The sequence below is a fragment of the Dendropsophus ebraccatus genome, chromosome 3 (genome assembly GCF_027789765.1).
Source record: "Dendropsophus ebraccatus isolate aDenEbr1 chromosome 3, aDenEbr1.pat, whole genome shotgun sequence".
In the NCBI taxonomy this organism is placed as follows: domain Eukaryota; kingdom Metazoa; phylum Chordata; class Amphibia; order Anura; family Hylidae; genus Dendropsophus; species Dendropsophus ebraccatus.
Genome location: NC_091456.1, coordinates 53,384,972 through 53,403,779, shown reverse-complemented (window position 1 = coordinate 53,403,779; position 18,808 = coordinate 53,384,972). Strand labels below are relative to the sequence as shown.

The 18,808-nt window shown below is 43.7% G+C and overlaps 1 protein-coding gene across 3 annotated transcripts in view; it reads left to right on the top strand.

Annotated features, from left to right (window-relative positions):
• Positions 1-18,808, top strand: part of NTRK2 (neurotrophic receptor tyrosine kinase 2) — a 168,697-nt gene that overhangs the window by 136,004 nt on the left and 13,885 nt on the right. For 2 of the 3 annotated variants that reach the window (XM_069961797.1, XM_069961796.1), the window contains 3 exons: positions 1,065-1,195; positions 2,359-2,531; positions 13,661-13,895. In XM_069961797.1, coding sequence (XP_069817898.1) covers positions 1,065-1,195; positions 2,359-2,531; positions 13,661-13,895 — 539 coding nt within the window. Of the gene's footprint in view, positions 1-1,064; positions 1,196-2,358; positions 2,532-2,625; positions 2,727-13,660; positions 13,896-18,808 lie in introns of those variants that run through there. The other variant, XM_069961798.1, reaches the window with a different exon arrangement.

Sequence of the window (18,808 nt, the reverse complement as noted above, 5' to 3'; positions counted from 1 at the left end):
GTATTCAAGCTGTATACAGTATGGCCGGTGTTTTCTGTAGCCACACAAAATAATTGACAGGTCTATTTTGTGTGGCCACTATTCAGTGAACAGCCGCCGTTCAAAATAGCCTGTGCTCACAGTGTAAAGTACGGCTCCTGGCTGTACTTTACATTGTGCTTTATGTCTAATGGCTAATGTCTGCATTCAAATTGAAATCAAATGATGTTCCAGCCTATACTGCAGCTTAGTTTCATTAAATTGAATAGAACCAAATTGTAATACCATACACACCATGTGGACAGGTGTGCAGTAGAGATGAGCAAAGTTACAGTTAGGTCGACCTAATCTGGGTCGGATTGCATGGTTGTTTGCAAGGCAGCAGAATTCAACAGCTGATCGGGTTTGGGTAAACTTACTGTAAATTTACTCATCTTTTGAGTTGTTATTAGAAGAAAGCATTTATGGTTTTCTAAAAATACCAAAATACTCTTCAAATATAAAGTGTAAGGCATCCTTCAGGCACAAATTTTGCATTTACATTTTTTTGGCCTAAGGAGATGCCACAAAAATTTTTCCAAAGGCCTGTCAGACAGTTTTTACTGCATTTTGACTTTTTTTTTCAATTTAGTGAAAATTCATATAGGTGTTTATTATTATTATTATTAGACATTATTTAATCCTCTACTTTTTTATTGTAAGTCATGTGATTATTTCATCATGTGCTACTGAACAACGTGTTTTCCTGTATGGCTGGTAATGGAGGCCAAGGCATACATTTACATATAAATACATGGGTTGACTATTCCAGTTAATTTGAAATAACCCAAATACAACAGAAGCATGGTCATCACTATCACTTCTAGGAAAGATGTCTTTTTAAGTTGCACATATGCATTACCTAGTTGGACATTATTTTTGGCAATAACCATTTTATCTTTACAGGAAGTAGCTTATTTAGCATATAAAACATTTCAATATTGTCCCCATGTAAACATGCAACTAATAACGTCTAAACTTTTCTTGTACTAGTCTAAGAGCAGTGAAATCATGTCTTAATACTTGCACCTTTTTAATCATTACAGTTGTTCAACATATAAAGAGACATAATATTGTCTTGAAGAGAGAACTGGGAGAAGGGGCATTTGGGAAAGTTTTTCTTGCCGAATGTTATAACCTGTACCCCGAACAGGATAAGATACTTGTTGCAGTAAAGGTAATACATTACTAGTTACCATCTCATTTGTATCCATGCATGCATTAAATGGGTTGTCCGGCGTTCGGTATTTTTTTTATATACTGCTGCTGGTACATATAAAACAATAAACATCCTATACTTACCTCTCCACACTCCCCGGGTGTCCTTTTCTGGTGTCACCAGTGTTCCCTGCTGACGGCAAAGCCTTCACTTTCGAGACAAACTCTTCTCGGAAGTGACAGCCCACTCAGCCAATCACTGACGGGACAGCTCCATGGCCAGTGACTGGCTCAGACGAGTCTGTCTCAGAAGTGGAGACTCTGCAGTCAGCGGAGAACACTGGTGACAACAGAAGAGGACACCAGGGGAGCACGGAGAGGTAAGCATAGGATGTTTATTGTTTTATATGCCCCAGCAAAAAACTTTTTAAAAATACCAAACACTTTAACTACGGGACTATCAAATTTAATTTAATAGAAAATTGGACCCAGAAAAAAAGCACAGTGGGTTTTAAAGTGAAGCATGTCATTTTTTTATTTCACAATTTGCTCCCTAAATTAACTTTTTTTTTAAAAATGGAAAGCAATAGGTTTTGGGAAGGCCTCTGAAAAATGAAAGCTGAAAGCTGGACTGTGAACATCTAAAAATGTAGTAGTACCTGTTATACTATGATAATGTGGTATCTGATAGCTCAATTAGATGTTTTTAGAAATGATATTAGAATATTTATTGTACTCAACCTTTCTGGATGTTCAGATCTTACCAGGATGACATATATTGTTAGCGTAGGACATCAAGTAACCTATTCAATGGAATAAATGCAGTGAGTGGGTAGTCATTGTATGTTCTCTACCTATGTGAAATGATCGGCCCAGGCTTCAGCTTCCATCCACCCCCCCCTTCATATTGGCCTTTCTGACTCCTTTGCTTGCTGTCTTCTGGTTGCCTGGCAACATTCACAGCTTTGTATTCCACTTACAACACAGATCCCAGGTCGCTTGTATTGTGTTTTTTTTTTTCTTATGTTATAGGTTTAGATTCCTTTTTTAATGCAACATTTACATAATCTTTAGGTGACGTCTCTATTGTATGGCTTTATACATACTATTTTCATTGAAAGGCCAGTCATTGTTGTTCTAAAACTAATATATGTGCTGCTAATCAGAATACTTATTTTCCAGACACTTAAAGATGCGAGTGACAATGCCCGAAAAGACTTCCATCGAGAGGCAGAGTTACTGACCAACCTACAACACGAGCACATTGTAAAGTTTTATGGAGTGTGTGTGGAAGGAGATCCGCTCATCATGGTGTTTGAGTACATGAAGCATGGAGACCTGAACAAATTCCTAAGGTAATAACATACACCAAGATGTTACGGTTCACTTATTCTACTTATTCTGCCCAGACATAACAAAGTTATTTATGTTTTGTTCCATCTATTGGAGGTCAACAGAAGGACAAATACCCTAGTATACTGAATATAGGCTGGTACCAACGAGAATAGTCCGTACCGCTCAAGAACAGACAAACCATATCCTATGTCAGCTGCCACCTTAAAAGAAAGATACAAGTATTTACTACTGTCTATTGGATTAAATACATTGATAATTCCATAATTCACCAATCATTGTGGGTTGGCACAGTGGTAAGGGATTCTTTGGATAGTCTAGCCACCAACAGACTTTCTCATATTCTAAAAAAATAAAATGTACTTTATTCACTCATTGTATGCTTGCTCCAGTAACACTGCTCTGGTGCTTGGACAGCCCCTTTAAGGCTATGTTCTCCCTATGGGAATGGGCCGTAAATTAACAGCAAAAGGCAATCATGATCATTATCTGCAGCCATCATTATCAATAGGCAGCTCTCTTTTCCTGCTAAAATCTCCTAGTGGGAACAGAGCTTAACTAAATCAGCAGCTGAAAAGCAATAAGTCCTTCTTAGTGTATGTTTATGGGCAAAAAACATGTGATCTTTGATGCAGAAAAAGCACAGATTTCTGTGACAAAACACACAATGTTTACATAATGCATTCATTTCATTTAATTAAATTAATACAATCCTATTGATTTCAATGGGACAATGGCCATAGTGTATACAATCTATATACACTACAGCCGTTGTTCACTGCAGCCACAAAAAATAATTGACATGTCTATTTTCTATGGACGTAGTCTGAGATCAGTGTTTAATTGAAATGCGGGCACACCCGAAGGTGCCTGCAATCCAAATAGTAAAAAGATAATATACCTATGACCGATACTGCAATATTGGCCTTAGGAACATGCTGCATGCTTGACGGTCCCTATGCTGTTTCATACAGTTCTGTTGTTTCCACTGAAGTCACAAGAATCTTGAGTGTTTTGTCCAAATGAATATACCCTTCCACATGACCTGCGATCTGCTAGCAGTATAACTTATGGAAACTTGACAGAAGTATAAATTTAAATGAAATGGGTGCATACAAACATTCAGATTAAGATAAACAGGTATAAATGGCATCTCCATGCAGCTGCTATTAGCATTTGATGGCTGCCGCTAATAGACGGCATGGAGCGATCATCCATTATGCCTATCTAACCATTTAGATGCAGCTGAAAAAACTGGCACCTACATTTAGGGTGACCTTTATAGTTCCCTTGGTAGTTCAGTGGTCCATATTGACCAGTGGCCCCACAACAAGATAGCAGTGAGTGGATCTGTTGTCAGTATAGCCCAAGGCCTTTTCTGGGCATCCCGTGGCTGCCTGACTCAGCAGTTGATTGAGTTTGCCTCCAGCACCCTGAAGCAATCGACTCCCAATTTAATAGATCGATGCATCATATATGTAATGCATTTATCCCTATGAGCAATCAAATTATTGCTCATAGATGTCCCCTAGGAGGGCTACAATAGTGTTGAATGGAAAAAAATAAATAAAAATATATTTATTGTATTATAATAGTTTATTTTTTATTACATTTTTAGTTAGCTATACATTTTTTAATAGTCTGCTCCATCTGTACTCACTAGTCACATCCACATGACAATGCATTATGTATTTCTAACAGGGCTGTAGTATCTGTTCTACCAATTATTTGAGTGTGTGTATGCTTTATCCAGACATGTAAGCAACAAGACCAGGTTTAGCTAAAGATATCTGCATAGAATATGCTAAATTTGATGTTGAAAGTCAAAATAACTCTGACTAGTGCCCAATATAAACCATGTAGTCATAGAAGCAGAAAAGGCAAAGCAGCTATTGGCCCAAAATAGTATTCTACACTGTGATACAGTGCTAATACAACCAACAGTCAGCTTTATAAATAACCATAGAAAGTTAGATCTGTACTGCTAGTCTACCATCTAACTTTTTATATTAATGTAAAACAAAGTAGAACTGAATTCACCATATACTACAAGCATTGCATACATTTTATAGCTAAAAGTACTGTCAAAAGCCAACTCCTTCTTTCAGTATATACTGCAATTTTGTCTGTAATGATGGACCAATGACAGTGATCCCAGAATGAGGCGAGTGGCAATAACTTCCCATACTGGTTGCTGGGACCTGTCACCAGTTGCTGGCCACAGTTAAAGTTAATCTCTCCATAAACAATGCATCATCCTCTGATGTTGCAGGATGCTTGGTCAGCTCCAGCCTACATCACCATCTGCCTGAGCAACAATGCAGTGAAAGAAGCATGTGCTACAACTTCACTGTGCAATAGTCTGCAGAGAAATGAGATTTTCTGCAACAACTTCTTATTTCTGAACTGGTGGGAATGTTTTCTGGCTGTAACGCCCGGAGTAGTGGATCCACTGGACCGGCACCAGCGATGGCACTAACCTCACCAGGGAGCGGAGTCTAAGGGGCCGCTGGTTTTCACCAGAGCCCGCCGCAAGGCGGGATGGACTTGCTGCGGCAGGCGACCCCCAGGTCGCTACCCCTGGCTTGGTTGCTGGTGTCGGCAGGCGAGGCGTGGCAGGAGATGGCACAGGCAATAGTCTGCAGATGAGAGAGCACGCGACAGGCTGGACACGGGAACAGGTGGAGTGACAGGGGAGCAGGAACCAGGAACGGGGACTTGGGACCAGGTAACGGACAGGACTCAGGAACAGGGACTTGGGACCGGGTAACGGACAGGACACAGGAACAACAGGGAGCTGGGCCAAACGCTATGGGAAGCATGTAGAGGCTCCAACACAGGGGACAGGGCATGCTGGGATTTATAGGGGAGTGATTAGGTGCAACTACCAATTAGGAGCGCACTGCCCCTTTAAATCTGAGACAGCCGGCGCGCGCGCGCCCGAGGAGGCGGGGACGCGCGCGCCGGCCGGCACAGCGGGAGACAGGAGCGTGGAGAGGTGAGGCGCCCCCCGGGGCCGAGGTGATAGCAGCGCCGGGTCCCCGACTATGGACACCGGCTGCTGCATGGGGCAGGAAGCGGTCGCGGCGGCGGCCCGGAACGCGGGACGCCGCCGCGGCCGTGACAGTACCCCCCCCCTTTGGCCTCCCCCTCTTTCTTGCCTGCAGATGGCACAGGAAGCCACAAAGTCTTTGACATCTTGAAACAGACTAGGCCACCAGTAGTGGCGAGAGATCCGTTGGCCGGTCTTACGGACTCCAGGGTGCCCGGCCTCCAACGAGGAATGACCCCACTTCAAAATACCTCTTCGAAGCGCAGGGTGAACATGAGTCTTTCCGGGGGGTACTCTCTGAAGCGAGGAGGTGACGACTGGTGCTAGGCGATCAGGCGGTAAAACATGGCAAGGGACTGTGGGTCTGTGGACGAGGACCTTCTGTAAGTTCTCCCGGTGGTGAGAGGACACGACCTTAGTCTTGGGTACGGAGAGAGGGTACACCTCGGCAGAGAAGGCATCCGCCGAGTCTTGGTCTTCTGCCGGTAGGTCGGGTAGAGGCTTGGCTGGGACAGGAAACGACATAGTACACTTGGTCTGAGGTGACCTGAGACACTGGTTGGAACAGTCCTGACCCCAACTGAGAATCTCCCCGGTTCTCCAGTCCAGTTGAGGGGCATGTTCTTGCAGCCACGGGAGTCCCAGGAGGACCGCGGGGGAAGAATGGGGCAGGACGTAGAAGGATATCTCTTCTTGATGTAAAGGACCCACCTGGAGGACTAAAGGTGCGGTCTGGTAGTACACACGGTCGGTAAGAATTTCGCCTGTGACCGAGGAGATAGACAGGGGCCTGGCTAGTCGGGTCACGGGTAGCCGCCATCTTTGGACCAATGTTGCCGCAATAAAACTGCCTGCTGACCCAGAATCGAGGAAGGCAGTAGTCTGATGATTTCGTCCTGAGAGAGTCCGGATGGAAACTGGCATAGACAGACTTGCAATGGTGGCATTCACACCTAGGGACACCTGTCCCACCGGACCTAGGTGCGAGCATTTTCCGGATGTTTGGGGACGTAGGGGACATCCCAGCCGGAAGTGATCGGAACCACCGCAATAGAGACAGAGATTCTGCTCCAGGCGCCGGATTCTTTCATCAGGCGTCAGGTGAGCCCGTTCCACCTGCATAGGAATCTCAGGAGAGGGTTGGGACATCGAAAGGTCAGGATTCTGGAAAACCGGCGCCAGCTGGGGATGGCGACGGGAACGGGTTAGTAAATGTTCATGCCGAACCTCCTCCTCCCTCTCCGAAAAACGAGTATCAACTCGGGTGGCCAGTAGAATGAGTTCGTTCAGGGAGGTAGGCAGGTCTCGGGCAGCGAGCACGTCTCTCACACGACTAGACAGGCCCTTCTTGAAGGTGGCCAATAGGGCGGCCTCGTTCCAGTCCAATTCGGCTGCCAGGGTGCGGAACTGGATGGCGTAGTCACCAACAGAGGAGCTGCCTTGAGAGAGGTTGAGGAGAGCAGTCTCGGCTGAAGAAGCACGGGCAGGTTCCTCAAAGACGGAGCGAAACTCGAATAGGAAGGCCCGGAGATTGGCAGCAACTGGATCATCACGGTCCCACAGTGGCGTGGCCCAGGCCAGGGCTCTACCTTCTAATAGGCTGATGATGAAAGCCACTTTAGAGCGCTCGGTGGAAAACTGACTACTCAAAAGTTCAATGTGCATGGTGCACTGAGTCAAGAATCCTCTGCACAACTTAGAGTCCCCAGAGTACTTGCTTGGGAGGGCCAGTCGGAGTGAAGAAGAAGCGTCAGGAGGTGGTGTGCGCTGGGCAGTAGTCTGCTGCTGTAAGGCGGCAGTGAGTTGCTGGATCTGCTGTGACTGCTTCTGGATTTGTTGCGCCTGCTGAGTGACCACTCTGGCGACATCACGGAGATCAGGCACCTCGCCGGGATCCATGGTTGGAGCCTACTGTAACGCCCGGAGTAGTGGATCCACTGGACCGGCACCAGCGATGGCACTAACCTCACCAGGGAGCGGAGTCTAAGGGGCCGCTGGTTTTCACCAGAGCCCGCCGCAAGGCGGGATGGACTTGCTGCGGCAGGCGACCCCCAGGTCGCTACCCCTGGCTTGGTTGCTGGTGTCGGCAGGCGAGGCGTGGCAGGAGATGGCACAGGCAATAGTCTGCAGATGAGAGAGCACGCGACAGGCTGGACACGGGAACAGGTGGAGTGACAGGGGAGCAGGAACCAGGAACGGGGACTTGGGACCAGGTAACGGACAGGACTCAGGAACAGGGACTTGGGACCGGGTAACGGACAGGACACAGGAACAACAGGGAGCTGGGCCAAACGCTATGGGAAGCATGTAGAGGCTCCAACACAGGGGACAGGGCATGCTGGGATTTATAGGGGAGTGATTAGGTGCAACTACCAATTAGGAGCGCACTGCCCCTTTAAATCTGAGACAGCCGGCGCGCGCGCGCCCTAGGAGGCGGGGACGCGCGCGCCGGCCGGCACAGCGGGAGACAGGAGCGTGGAGAGGTGAGGCGCCCCCCGGGGCCGAGGTGATAGCAGCGCCGGGTCCCCGACTATGGACACCGGCTGCTGCATGGGGCAGGAAGCGGTCGCGGCGGCGGCCCGGAACGCGGGACGCCGCCGCGGCCGTGACACTGGCTGTTTTCTGAACTCTCTATCTTTTTCTCTTACGGGTCTGCCATAGAGGTTGTGAGGGGGCTGCAGTATTAAAAAAAAAAAAAAAAACAGACATTGATGAGCACAGTAGTACTTGAGACAAATGGTAACTTTACTGACAGCTGGCTGAAGTTGATAAGCTATATAGTATAGGAGACTGCTGGTGGCACTGCTGCCTAACAGCAGTGTGTGTGTGTGTGTGTGTGTGTGTGTGTGTGTGTGTGTGTGTGTGTGTGTGTGTGACAGTTTGTGACCCATCTTTAGCTTGTCAGCTGCACTGGTACAAACGAACACACTTTACACAACATGGCAATACAATACAGCTAAAAAACAGATGCCAATCCAAACCTAGCCGCATCAGCTAACGTTTAGTTCACAACAGTAGTGATGAGGAGAGATTTGCTTTTTATCTGCCTTATTCCCAAGTGACTATCCATGTCCAAATTAAGTAAGCTGAGCGCTAGCGACAAGGACATGACACCAGGCAAAATGACGGTGTAACCTCCTCTATCAGCTGAATTCGGAGTGCGCACTCACGCTTTATTTGGTTTCACATGAAATATATAAACCAGTAAGGGGAAATAAAACATGTTTGTCATTTCACATTTGCGTGAAAGCATTTTGGGGAAAGAAAGACTGCCGGGCATTGGGCAGGTCATTTGATTCTGATACTAGAGGTCGCACAATCCAAAAAGAGGCATACAGCACAATGCAAGGACACTGATGGCATTCATGTTACAAATGCAGAACTACACACATGTCTATAGAATAGTTGAAGTGGAATTTTATTAATACTGATGAAACCATAGACAGAAGGTATTTTTACTACTGTGTACAGGCCTACTATTATACAGCAGTATTCAGCCCACACCACTTACAGTTGAATTAGACCTCCACTGCTTTAGCTGAAAACATGTTTTATTTTAAATCTATATATAGGTTAAATATGATTCAATGTATTTTTAAGAGAAACAATGCTAAGTTTTGGTCAAATGTAGGAAAACAATATGAATTAAAACAATTTCTCTGTGCCGCTCTATTCTCACCGTCTGCCTCCTAACTGCTGGATGCAGATAACTGCTGCTGAAAATAACTTGCAGTCAAATTGTTGACCTCTAGTGCCCCTAGAGGTTGTCTTAGGGAAATATATTTGGGACCTCAATGAATTTTAACATCAGCATTTCCTGCAGCATAGCTTCATGTTTCAGACATCAGACCACATGTTGAAGGTCAAACAATGTCTGAGCGTAGAGTTCACTGGAGGAAGGATGATCTGGGGGAGTATAGGAAGCACAGTTAAAATTGTGGCTTTTACATCTGCACATTGTGGGAGATCTTGATTTTACGACCAAAGGAAGGAGGCTACGATAACAAATGCAGACTGGATGCATCAAATAAATTAAATAGGATTTAAATAAGTATTGCCCTAGACCATGTAACCATATTGTGTAAGCAAGTATTGTGACCTTCACTTGGATTTTATTTCCTTATGTATGTTCTGGTTTCCACCATCCACGATAAGACTATTCTTGCTCTTTTCTTCCCTGAGAATTATTGTCTATAAAGGGTCTAAAACACAGTACATGCAGTCAGGGCATGCATGCTAGTTTTCATTTTTTTTGTGCAGATTGTGCCAAAACACTGGTGCATTTCTAATAGTATATCTGTCCCATAGCATACTCTTATCTGGCTATCGATCACTTTGCTAACTCTTTCATGGACCATATATTATTTGATTTATTTTTCCCTATCTTAGTAAGGCTGGGTTCACACTACATTTTTGCAATCCGTTTTTTTTTTCATTTGTTTTTGCGAAAAACAGATGCTTTTGTGAGCATGCGTTTTCCATTGACTTCCATTGTTTTTTTTAAAACGGATGACAAAAACAGATTGCAAAAACGAAGTGTAAACCCCGCCTAACATGACTATGAATAGGGATTGGGATTCTAGTAATAATTGCCATGCCTCAGAGTCTACTTTCCAAAATCTTGTAGATCCATTAGTAACATGTTCTTGTTGATAATTTCTTAAAAGGGCAGATAACCATCTTCAAATACCCTACAGATTCTTACTTCATTCACCTGCGCTACTTTGACCCAAGACAAAAAGGTGTTGATGGTGGGGGGGGGGGGGGTCAAACAACACTTCCCTAGCCCTGGTGTGAGCAAGTTCTTTATTTTTGCAGACAGGACATAAAAGTGTACCTGCAGCTGGCCCAATATTGACTGTTGTAGAGTAATCTCTTTGCTTTGTGTAGGCCACTGTAGCTCACACACAGTCGTGATCATGGCATACAAAACATTAGGAGTGTATAGAGTGAAAAGAAGAGGGGAAGAAGTACTGAATCCAGAGGAATCCCAGCCATAAGGGCATGGCAACATAAGCAAAACCATGGCCAGTGTGGTAAGGCCAGTCCAAAGATTTCCATTCTTTTTAATGGGAGCTTTGGAGCAATGGTGCACACAATTGAAGTAAAATGTCTGTGTGCTCCAATGAAGCAATAGAGAGTTGTGGGTTTTAAGATGCCTTCATGTGTTTTTTATATGAAAAGCAGTGCGGGTTCAACATCCAAAACCACACAGTTATAAATAGTTTGAGCTTGCCCTAAGTAAAATAGGAGGAAAGGTAAAGTCACCATATGATATGCTAGATGCAGATGCAGCCAGAAGCTTTATCTTTAAGGCCATTAGAGCGTCTCATACTGAATAGTAGAAGTTTCCAGTGTCAAATGCTGCAGAGAGATCCAGAAAAATCAATAGAGAGTAGTTACCATTACATTTAGCCATACGGAGATCATTTAGGTTTGTAGTAAAGGCAGATTTATTTTAATGCTGAGTAAGGAAAGGTAGTAGAATGGGTTAGATTAGACTAAATTTTCCAGGAGTTTAGAGATGAGACGGGTTGGTAGTTGGCAGTGCAGGGTGGGTCAATGGATGGTCTTCTCAGTAATGAGCTTATTACAGCCTGCTTAGAAATCACAGTACGATATGTTCAGTTCATTTTTACTTTTCACTTAAAGGAGAAGTGTGACTGATTTTAAAATCTGTCAGTCGGCAGTCACAGGGGAGGGAATTTGATCAGGAGTATGAACTTACCTCTACCTGTGCCCGCAGTGAGCAACGGGACCGGCCTCGGGACCCCCACCTAGCGCTGGGATTTCCGGCGCTGACACATCACGACCTAGCTGATGGACTGGCCGCTGAGCTAGTCAGTGACTCGGGTGGGACACCACTCCGCTCACTGATTGGCAGAGCGACCAGTCCATCAGCCGTGACAGGCATTTTTGTCATCTGAGGAAAATGCCTCCTGGCGGGTATCCCGTTGCCGATCCCATCCGTCTGCCAAATTTTAAAACTGGCCGGACTTCTCCTTTACAGGAAGCGATTTATATCAACTCCAGCCTGCATTCATTCATACACTGAAAGCTCAGCCGCCATATTTGGAGTTATGATAACCTTGCCTGTGTGTCGGGTAATATAATGTAGTATTCCTTAGGAGAAATTACATACTTAAAGGGAACCTGTCACCCCCCGTGCCGGGGTGACAGGCTCCCGACCCCCCGTTAGAGCCCCCTATACTTACCTAATCCCGCCGGGTCCCGCTTCTGGATTCGGTCGGGTCCCGGAGATCTCAGCCGCTGCAGCCCGGCGCGCGCGCTGACAGATGAGTCCAACGCTCATAGAGAATGACGGAGCGCTGGACTCTCCTGTCATTCTCTATGAGCGTTGGACTCATCTCTCAGCACGCGCGCCGGGCTGCAGCGGCTGAGATCTCCGGGACCCGACCACCTCCAGAAGCGGGACCCGGCGGGATGAGGTAAGTATAGGGGTCTCTAACGGGGGGTCGGGAGCCTGCCACCCCGGTACGGGGGGTGACAGGTTCCCTTTAAGCTTAGTTTTATATTTGTCACATCTTTACAATGGGATTTACGCTTGATATGGCATTTTTTTCAGTATTTGTATTATAAATTATTATAAACAGATTATAACACCCCCATTAAAAGCTATAGCACTTACCAGTTTGAGCAACTGTCCTTCCAGGGTCAAAGTTTTAATTGCATTGTATCATAATCATCATCTCCGCAGTAATGCTTAGAATCTTATCCTTCTCTGCGGTAACATCTGGTCTGTCACACCTCAAGATGATTCATACCACAGGCTGGGGCAATATGGTTAAAGGGCTTTGATGGCTACATAACCTCCAGAGTAACATACACAGAGTAGCTGCCTGTAGGAGCCTCCCAGTGCTACTTCAGTTCTCACCTCGCAATAATGTTAATATATGAGTTACATAAATCATGTGAGGCCAGACAGCGTATAATACCGGCCTTTCTGTGACCCGGCCGGTGTTACTGAAGATCATCCTACCCCGTACTCGGCTTGGATGCAGACACACCTGTGTGCTCCCGAATCCCAATTCACCACTGCACGCTCCATTGTGTGAACTGACATGTCTTGTGCGGCCGCTATTCAATGAATAGCAGCCGCAGAAAACTGACATGTCAGGTTTTCGTGTATACGCTCCGGCTGGGATTCCATTCATTCCAATAAAATGTAGGTTTTGTATAAATCACAGCCGTTGTTGCATATTGCAACAACGGCTTTAAATTTATGCAAAACATACGTTGTGTGAACATGGCCTAAAGGTGCGTTCATACTACAGAATCCACGCTGAGAATTTTCCGCAGATTCCGCTGTTCGCCCCTGCGCGCTCGTGCTTAAATCTCTGCCCGTCCCTCAGACTGCATTCTATGCTCAAATGGATTCCGCTGTCCACCCAAAGAATTAACAGCCATGGGCTATGTTCACACAACGTCAAAAATAGAGAAAAGGTGGCCGATTTTGATATTTAAAATAACGTCAGTTTTTGCCGCGATTTAACTGACTCCAATGGTATTACATTGAAGTCAATGGAAAGAAGGACGTCCAATGCACACAATGTATTGAATAACGGACGTTTTCACCGCCGACATCAAAATAATGAACATGATCATTATTTTCATACGTCTTTTGCAAACAGCGGACGTTCTTCATTAGTTGTTCACACACAGTTTTTCTTTTGTCACTGTTCTTTCTCCGTTTTTACTATTAAATTCAATGGACTTTTTAATTAAGCCACACCCAAAGGGCAATTTGTAATCCCAAACTAAAATAATGTGCCAACAACCGTCATTGCACTATGGGGAGGCCAGGCTGCTAAATAATGTCCGTTATTTTAGCCTCAAAATAACAGATTTCATTTTAAACTGAGCTGAAAAAACGTTGTGTGAACAAAGCCTATTGATGATTACTAAGCGGAAGTGACAAACAAGACAGGAAGTGACAAAAACAAGGTTTGCCTAAAATTCAAGACCTTCATATCTTTATTTATAACAAGTCTATGCAAGAACAGTTTTAGATCCAGACACTTGTTGAATTTTATAAAAAATCATTTGCTTTCTTTTTAGGGCCCATGGACCAGATGCTGTTCTTATGGCAGAAGGAAACCGTCCTGCCGAGCTCACTCAATCCCAGATGCTTTATATAGCTCAGCAGATTGCAGCAGGTATGGTGTACCTGGCCTCTCAGCACTTTGTCCACCGAGATCTGGCCACAAGGAACTGTCTGGTGGGAGAAAATCTGTTAGTGAAGATTGGAGACTTTGGAATGTCTAGAGATGTCTATAGTACTGATTACTACAGGGTAAGATTTTTGTCACAGTCATTTCAATAATAATGGGATTAAGCAACATCTTTCATGTCCACATTAATAACTTCATGGGGATGATTGTAATGAGATACATCCATGAAAAGGGAACATGGATGAGATCATAACATACTTTGCCTGAGAACTGGCAGCATTTGAAAAACACTATTGCGTCATTTGCAACAGTCTCGCAAAACATTTAAATAACAATAACACCAACATAAAAATATTGTAAAGATATGATTTCCAGATTCCGTATTAGTAAAAAGTAAAGTCACGTTTCTTACATTTAAAAGGATTATCACATGCATCATTTTCACTTCAAGAGTCCTAAAAGGCTGTTAAAGGGGTTAGACAGCGAAAATATTTTTCTTTCGAATCAACTGGTTTCAGAAAGTTATATAGATTTGTAATTTACTTCTATTTAAAAAAAAATCTCAAGTCTTCCCATACTTATCAGCTGCTGTATGTCCTGCAGGAAATGTTTTCTTTTCAGTCTGACACAGTGCTCTCTGCTGACATCTTTGTCGCTGATGCTGACACGTCCCTAATACACTACAGGTTGTCCAGGACATACAACTATAAGGTCTAGGATAGAGCTTAGGCCTACTTCACATATGCATATGCACAGTTCGATTACACAATAAGCCCTACTGACCTGTGGTTTTGCTGACTGTGTTATGACTTACATGTTACTGTACCTCAGGTACCTCCCAATAGGAAATATACTTTCAATGTTGAATTTTATCTTTACAATATTAGGCCATGTTCACACTTAGTGAGAACATCGGCCGCTGTCTGACACAGCAGGTGTTTGACATGTCAAACAACGTCCAATTTCTCAGATGTTCACCAAGCAAATACTGCAGTATCAGCCAGGCGAACATCACTTCAATCTAATTGGAAGGCGGGCACATTCCGGTGTGCCCACACTCCAATTAGCCATAGAGCACAATGTAAAGTACGACCAGCAGCCGTACTTTACATTAAGTGCACAGGCTATCTTCTGCGGCCGCTGTTCAATGAAAAGCGGCCGGACAAAATAGACTTTTGTGCAGCCGCAGAGAACCCCGTGTGTATACACTACAGCTGGGGTTCCATAGGCTGCAATGTAATCGCCCCCTGTCATTAAACAACGGCCGTTATTGCAACCTGCAACAATGGCCGTAGTTTAATGATAAAATACGTTGTGTGAACGTGGCCTTACCTGGAAAGTGATTTATAGGAAATGATAATAAAAGTTGAGAATCCTTGTATTTCTATATTTAGACTTCAGGAATAAGAGTCAGTTTTTTATAAAAAAAAAAAAAATACAATTTCTGTGCATTAAGGACTTGATGTTTTGTACTTATGTGTGACAATTAAGTAAAATCCAGTAGCTATATCTTGCATGTAGGGATTAATGGCTTCTCAGCAATTCTTCTCAGAGTTCACGTTCAGGTTTCCTAGGTTACAAATCCATAGAACAAATGAGCAAGAGACACGCAGGCGACATTTATTGGAGTACAGAAATCAGGACTTTAAGTTTCCTATTTGCTGCAGAGATGGTAAAATATTGAATATCATCTGAACATGTCCTGCCCCTCTATGGGATATCATCATTGTGAACGCCTATGCTAACGTATGCATCATCTGCTACAAGGCAAAAATCAATATATCATTGGTATAGTATGAGTGCATATGGTTTATTATTTGGTTTATACGGTTTTTTATTTTATTTTATTTTTTATTTCGTATGTGTATTTAAAAAAAGATCAAGATCAGGTCTTTATGTTCTATCCGAAAAATTTACAGACCGAGAAATTCAGCTGAATTCCTGGCCTCTTACATATTAACCCATGAATTGAGCACATATTTGAGGATCATGTCTGTTGTACTACCGAGCTGTTGCCTAGTAGCCAATTAATTCAGATCTCAAGCACTTCATCTGCGAACAACACAAGAGATACTATTCAGAGGTTGCTAGGAAACCTTCCTCTGCAGTACAAAAGTGAAATTGATTCAAAAGGGTTAATGCAAGTAAGCCACCGACATAGCGTATGCATACTTTTCATTTCATTTCAATGTTTATATCAGTTATTCACAATGTACAGCTATTTCTTTCAAACCGTGCTTACTATTACTAGATACAGGTATACTTAAAGGCTTAATGTGACTCTATGCGAAATCTGTTACCGCCCAATTGCAAATATTTGAAGTGGACCTGTTAGCAGCTTTTAATGCCAGTACTAAAGAAAGTGTACAATGGGACTTCTTAGTGTGGGTTCACACTACGGAATCTGCGTGGATAAGTACCGGCAGATTCCGTTGCTCGTACCCGCTCATGGCGGTGCGTATATCCACCCGTCCTATAAACTCAATTCTATTGGTGGGCGGATTCCGCTGTCTGCCCAAAGAATTGACATGTAGTGCTCCAGAGCTGAGATATAAGCACTGGAAATAATATTTTAAGCCAGGGATGGGGAACCTGCGTCTGTCCAGCTGTTGCAAAACTACAATTACCATCATACCTGGACAGCCGAAGGCTGATGGGAACGCTGGAGGAACGGAAGCGAGTAAGCTTGGTGTCTTTGTTATTTTTAATGGCCGGCAAAGAAATAGTTAAAGAAAGTTGCAACTACATTTTTGCAGCAGAATAAAAATCTGCTGGAAGATTGCCGATCCTTAGGCCATAACTGTACAGAGTATTGCAGCAGATATTGCTGTAAATCTCGCCTTGTGAAATCCACTGTCATACTGTACCCTAAGGGCCCGTGAGCAAAAGAGGCGGAATTTATGAGCGGAGTCGGCATGGCAGATTCCGCTTGAAATTACATCTGTCCTATTGCTTCAATGGGATTTCTCGTGCACCTCTGCTCTCCGCCCAAAGAAGGAACATGTTCATTCTTTGAGGGGAGAGTGGAGGCGCATGAGAAATCCCTTTATAGCAATAGGACAGGCAGAATTTTAATTGCAATCCGCCGCGCAGACTCCACTTGTAAATTCGACCTCTTTTGCTCAGTGTGCATGGACCCTAAGAAAGGATGTGGCTTCAGAGTGCATAAGGACCAAACATAATAAAGTTTCAAGGTTTAAGTCAACCTTTTAAACAGGACAGTGCTTTTCCAAAGGTACAATATAAGACAAGACAAGATAAGATAATATAGTGTAAATGTAAACATTTACAAAATTGACAGGAGAAATAACAGAAATCCCTAGACATATCCAATTTTTAAGAGTTTCTTCTGCTTCCTTAAAGGAAGGATGGAAAAGGAATATATACCTCTGACTTGGATCTCACCCCTATAATATGAGTCCATTTTTATTGCCCAGGACATGTTTTATATATTTAGACCGCATGGCCAATGTTGTATGTAGGTTAGATGGGAGCCATATTGGTCATGGAAGCCATCCATTACCAGTTGTCACCTTTTTTTGCTGTCAATGTCAACAAGCTCCTGAAGACTTTGTACTGTCATACCTTGGAGATTTCCTATCTTTGAGTAGTAAGATGCAAATACTGCCATGAGGGCTAGCCATTTTAAATGCAAACATAACCTTAACCAAGAAAAACAGATCTGGCACCCAACTGTAATCTACATGAAATTTCTCATTTAATAATTGAATAGGTAAAGCAGTGCTTACGTTCCAGAAGCTACCTCAGTGAGGGTTACTCGCCATTAATACTAATACATTATTAAAGTAGTAATTTAATCTGTTGTTGGCCTAGTCACCATTAACTGTAATGCAGCAATACTTGACAGCAATATCCTCAGCCTGTTAGTTAACATAATAATACTAGGATAATGCTTCCTACCGTTTCTTCTCTGCATTTTAGTTTAACCCTTTTGCGTTCTGCAATCTTAAGAGTTAAAGCGTGAGCTCCAGAGCTGTAGAGTGCTTGTTGAGTGTATGGGTCCTGTGCATTGCCGGGCTCAGTTTCCATGGCAGCCGACCTGCTCTGCTTGAAATAGGCAATTCAGAACAAGGAAGGTAGAGATGGGAAGAAGTCATTAGCTTTTCAATTAGTATGCAGCACCATTACTGCAGCTTGCTTTCATGCCACATGTGTATTACTATTACATATTTCAACAGGTAAAGGTTGTTGTTTTTTTAAAGTTGTGTGTGAGTGTCAATGCCTATTGGGAGTGGTGCTGTGATGAGGATGAAGAGGGTTAAAGCAGTCAGGTAAAAAAAAAAAAAAAAGGGAGAATATGTATGTGGGACGCTTTCCTGGACTCTGATATGAATGCAGCTGCCGAGAAATGGCTATTGCATCATCAAAATACATTTCATACAATAATGTACTGTTACAGTGTGTGCGCCAAAGGGTAGTGCAAATAAAGGGTTAAAATTTGTCCAGTTATTACCATAAAACGTTGTCCCCATGGCAGAATTTCACAGAAATGTTAGCACTAGACCTGTAAGCGGACCCCACCTTCCTTGTGCCATTTCTAATACTCGTGGCAGAATGCAACTGTCTGTCCTGTAAGAATAATGCTTATCCCTGCATTAATCCTGCCATCTCTGTGCTGGTGCCAGAATAGGGACAAGAGAACCCAAGACATTTCAGTTGTTAAACGTCTAAAAATTGCCGTAGAGATAGGAATAAAACCAAACCTATATAGATAGGCAATGTCATTTCAGTGAAATTTTGCAAAGATCGCCCTACAAGCAAATTTAAAGTTTACTTGTCATTTCCTGTTAAAAAAAACAACAACAACATACAGTTAGGGCTACCTCTTTGGCTGCTGTCTGGCGATTTTCAACACATTCCGCAGGTCTGGTGCCTAGATATTTCCCCTGCCTCCCTCCTCACCTTTTTGGCATACACTCTCATGGGGGGCATGTACTCATCAAATGACCCAGCCAGTCAGCGGAAGCTGGACAGGCTAAGTCTCTAACTCGCCCCTACACATGCCAAGGGCCAA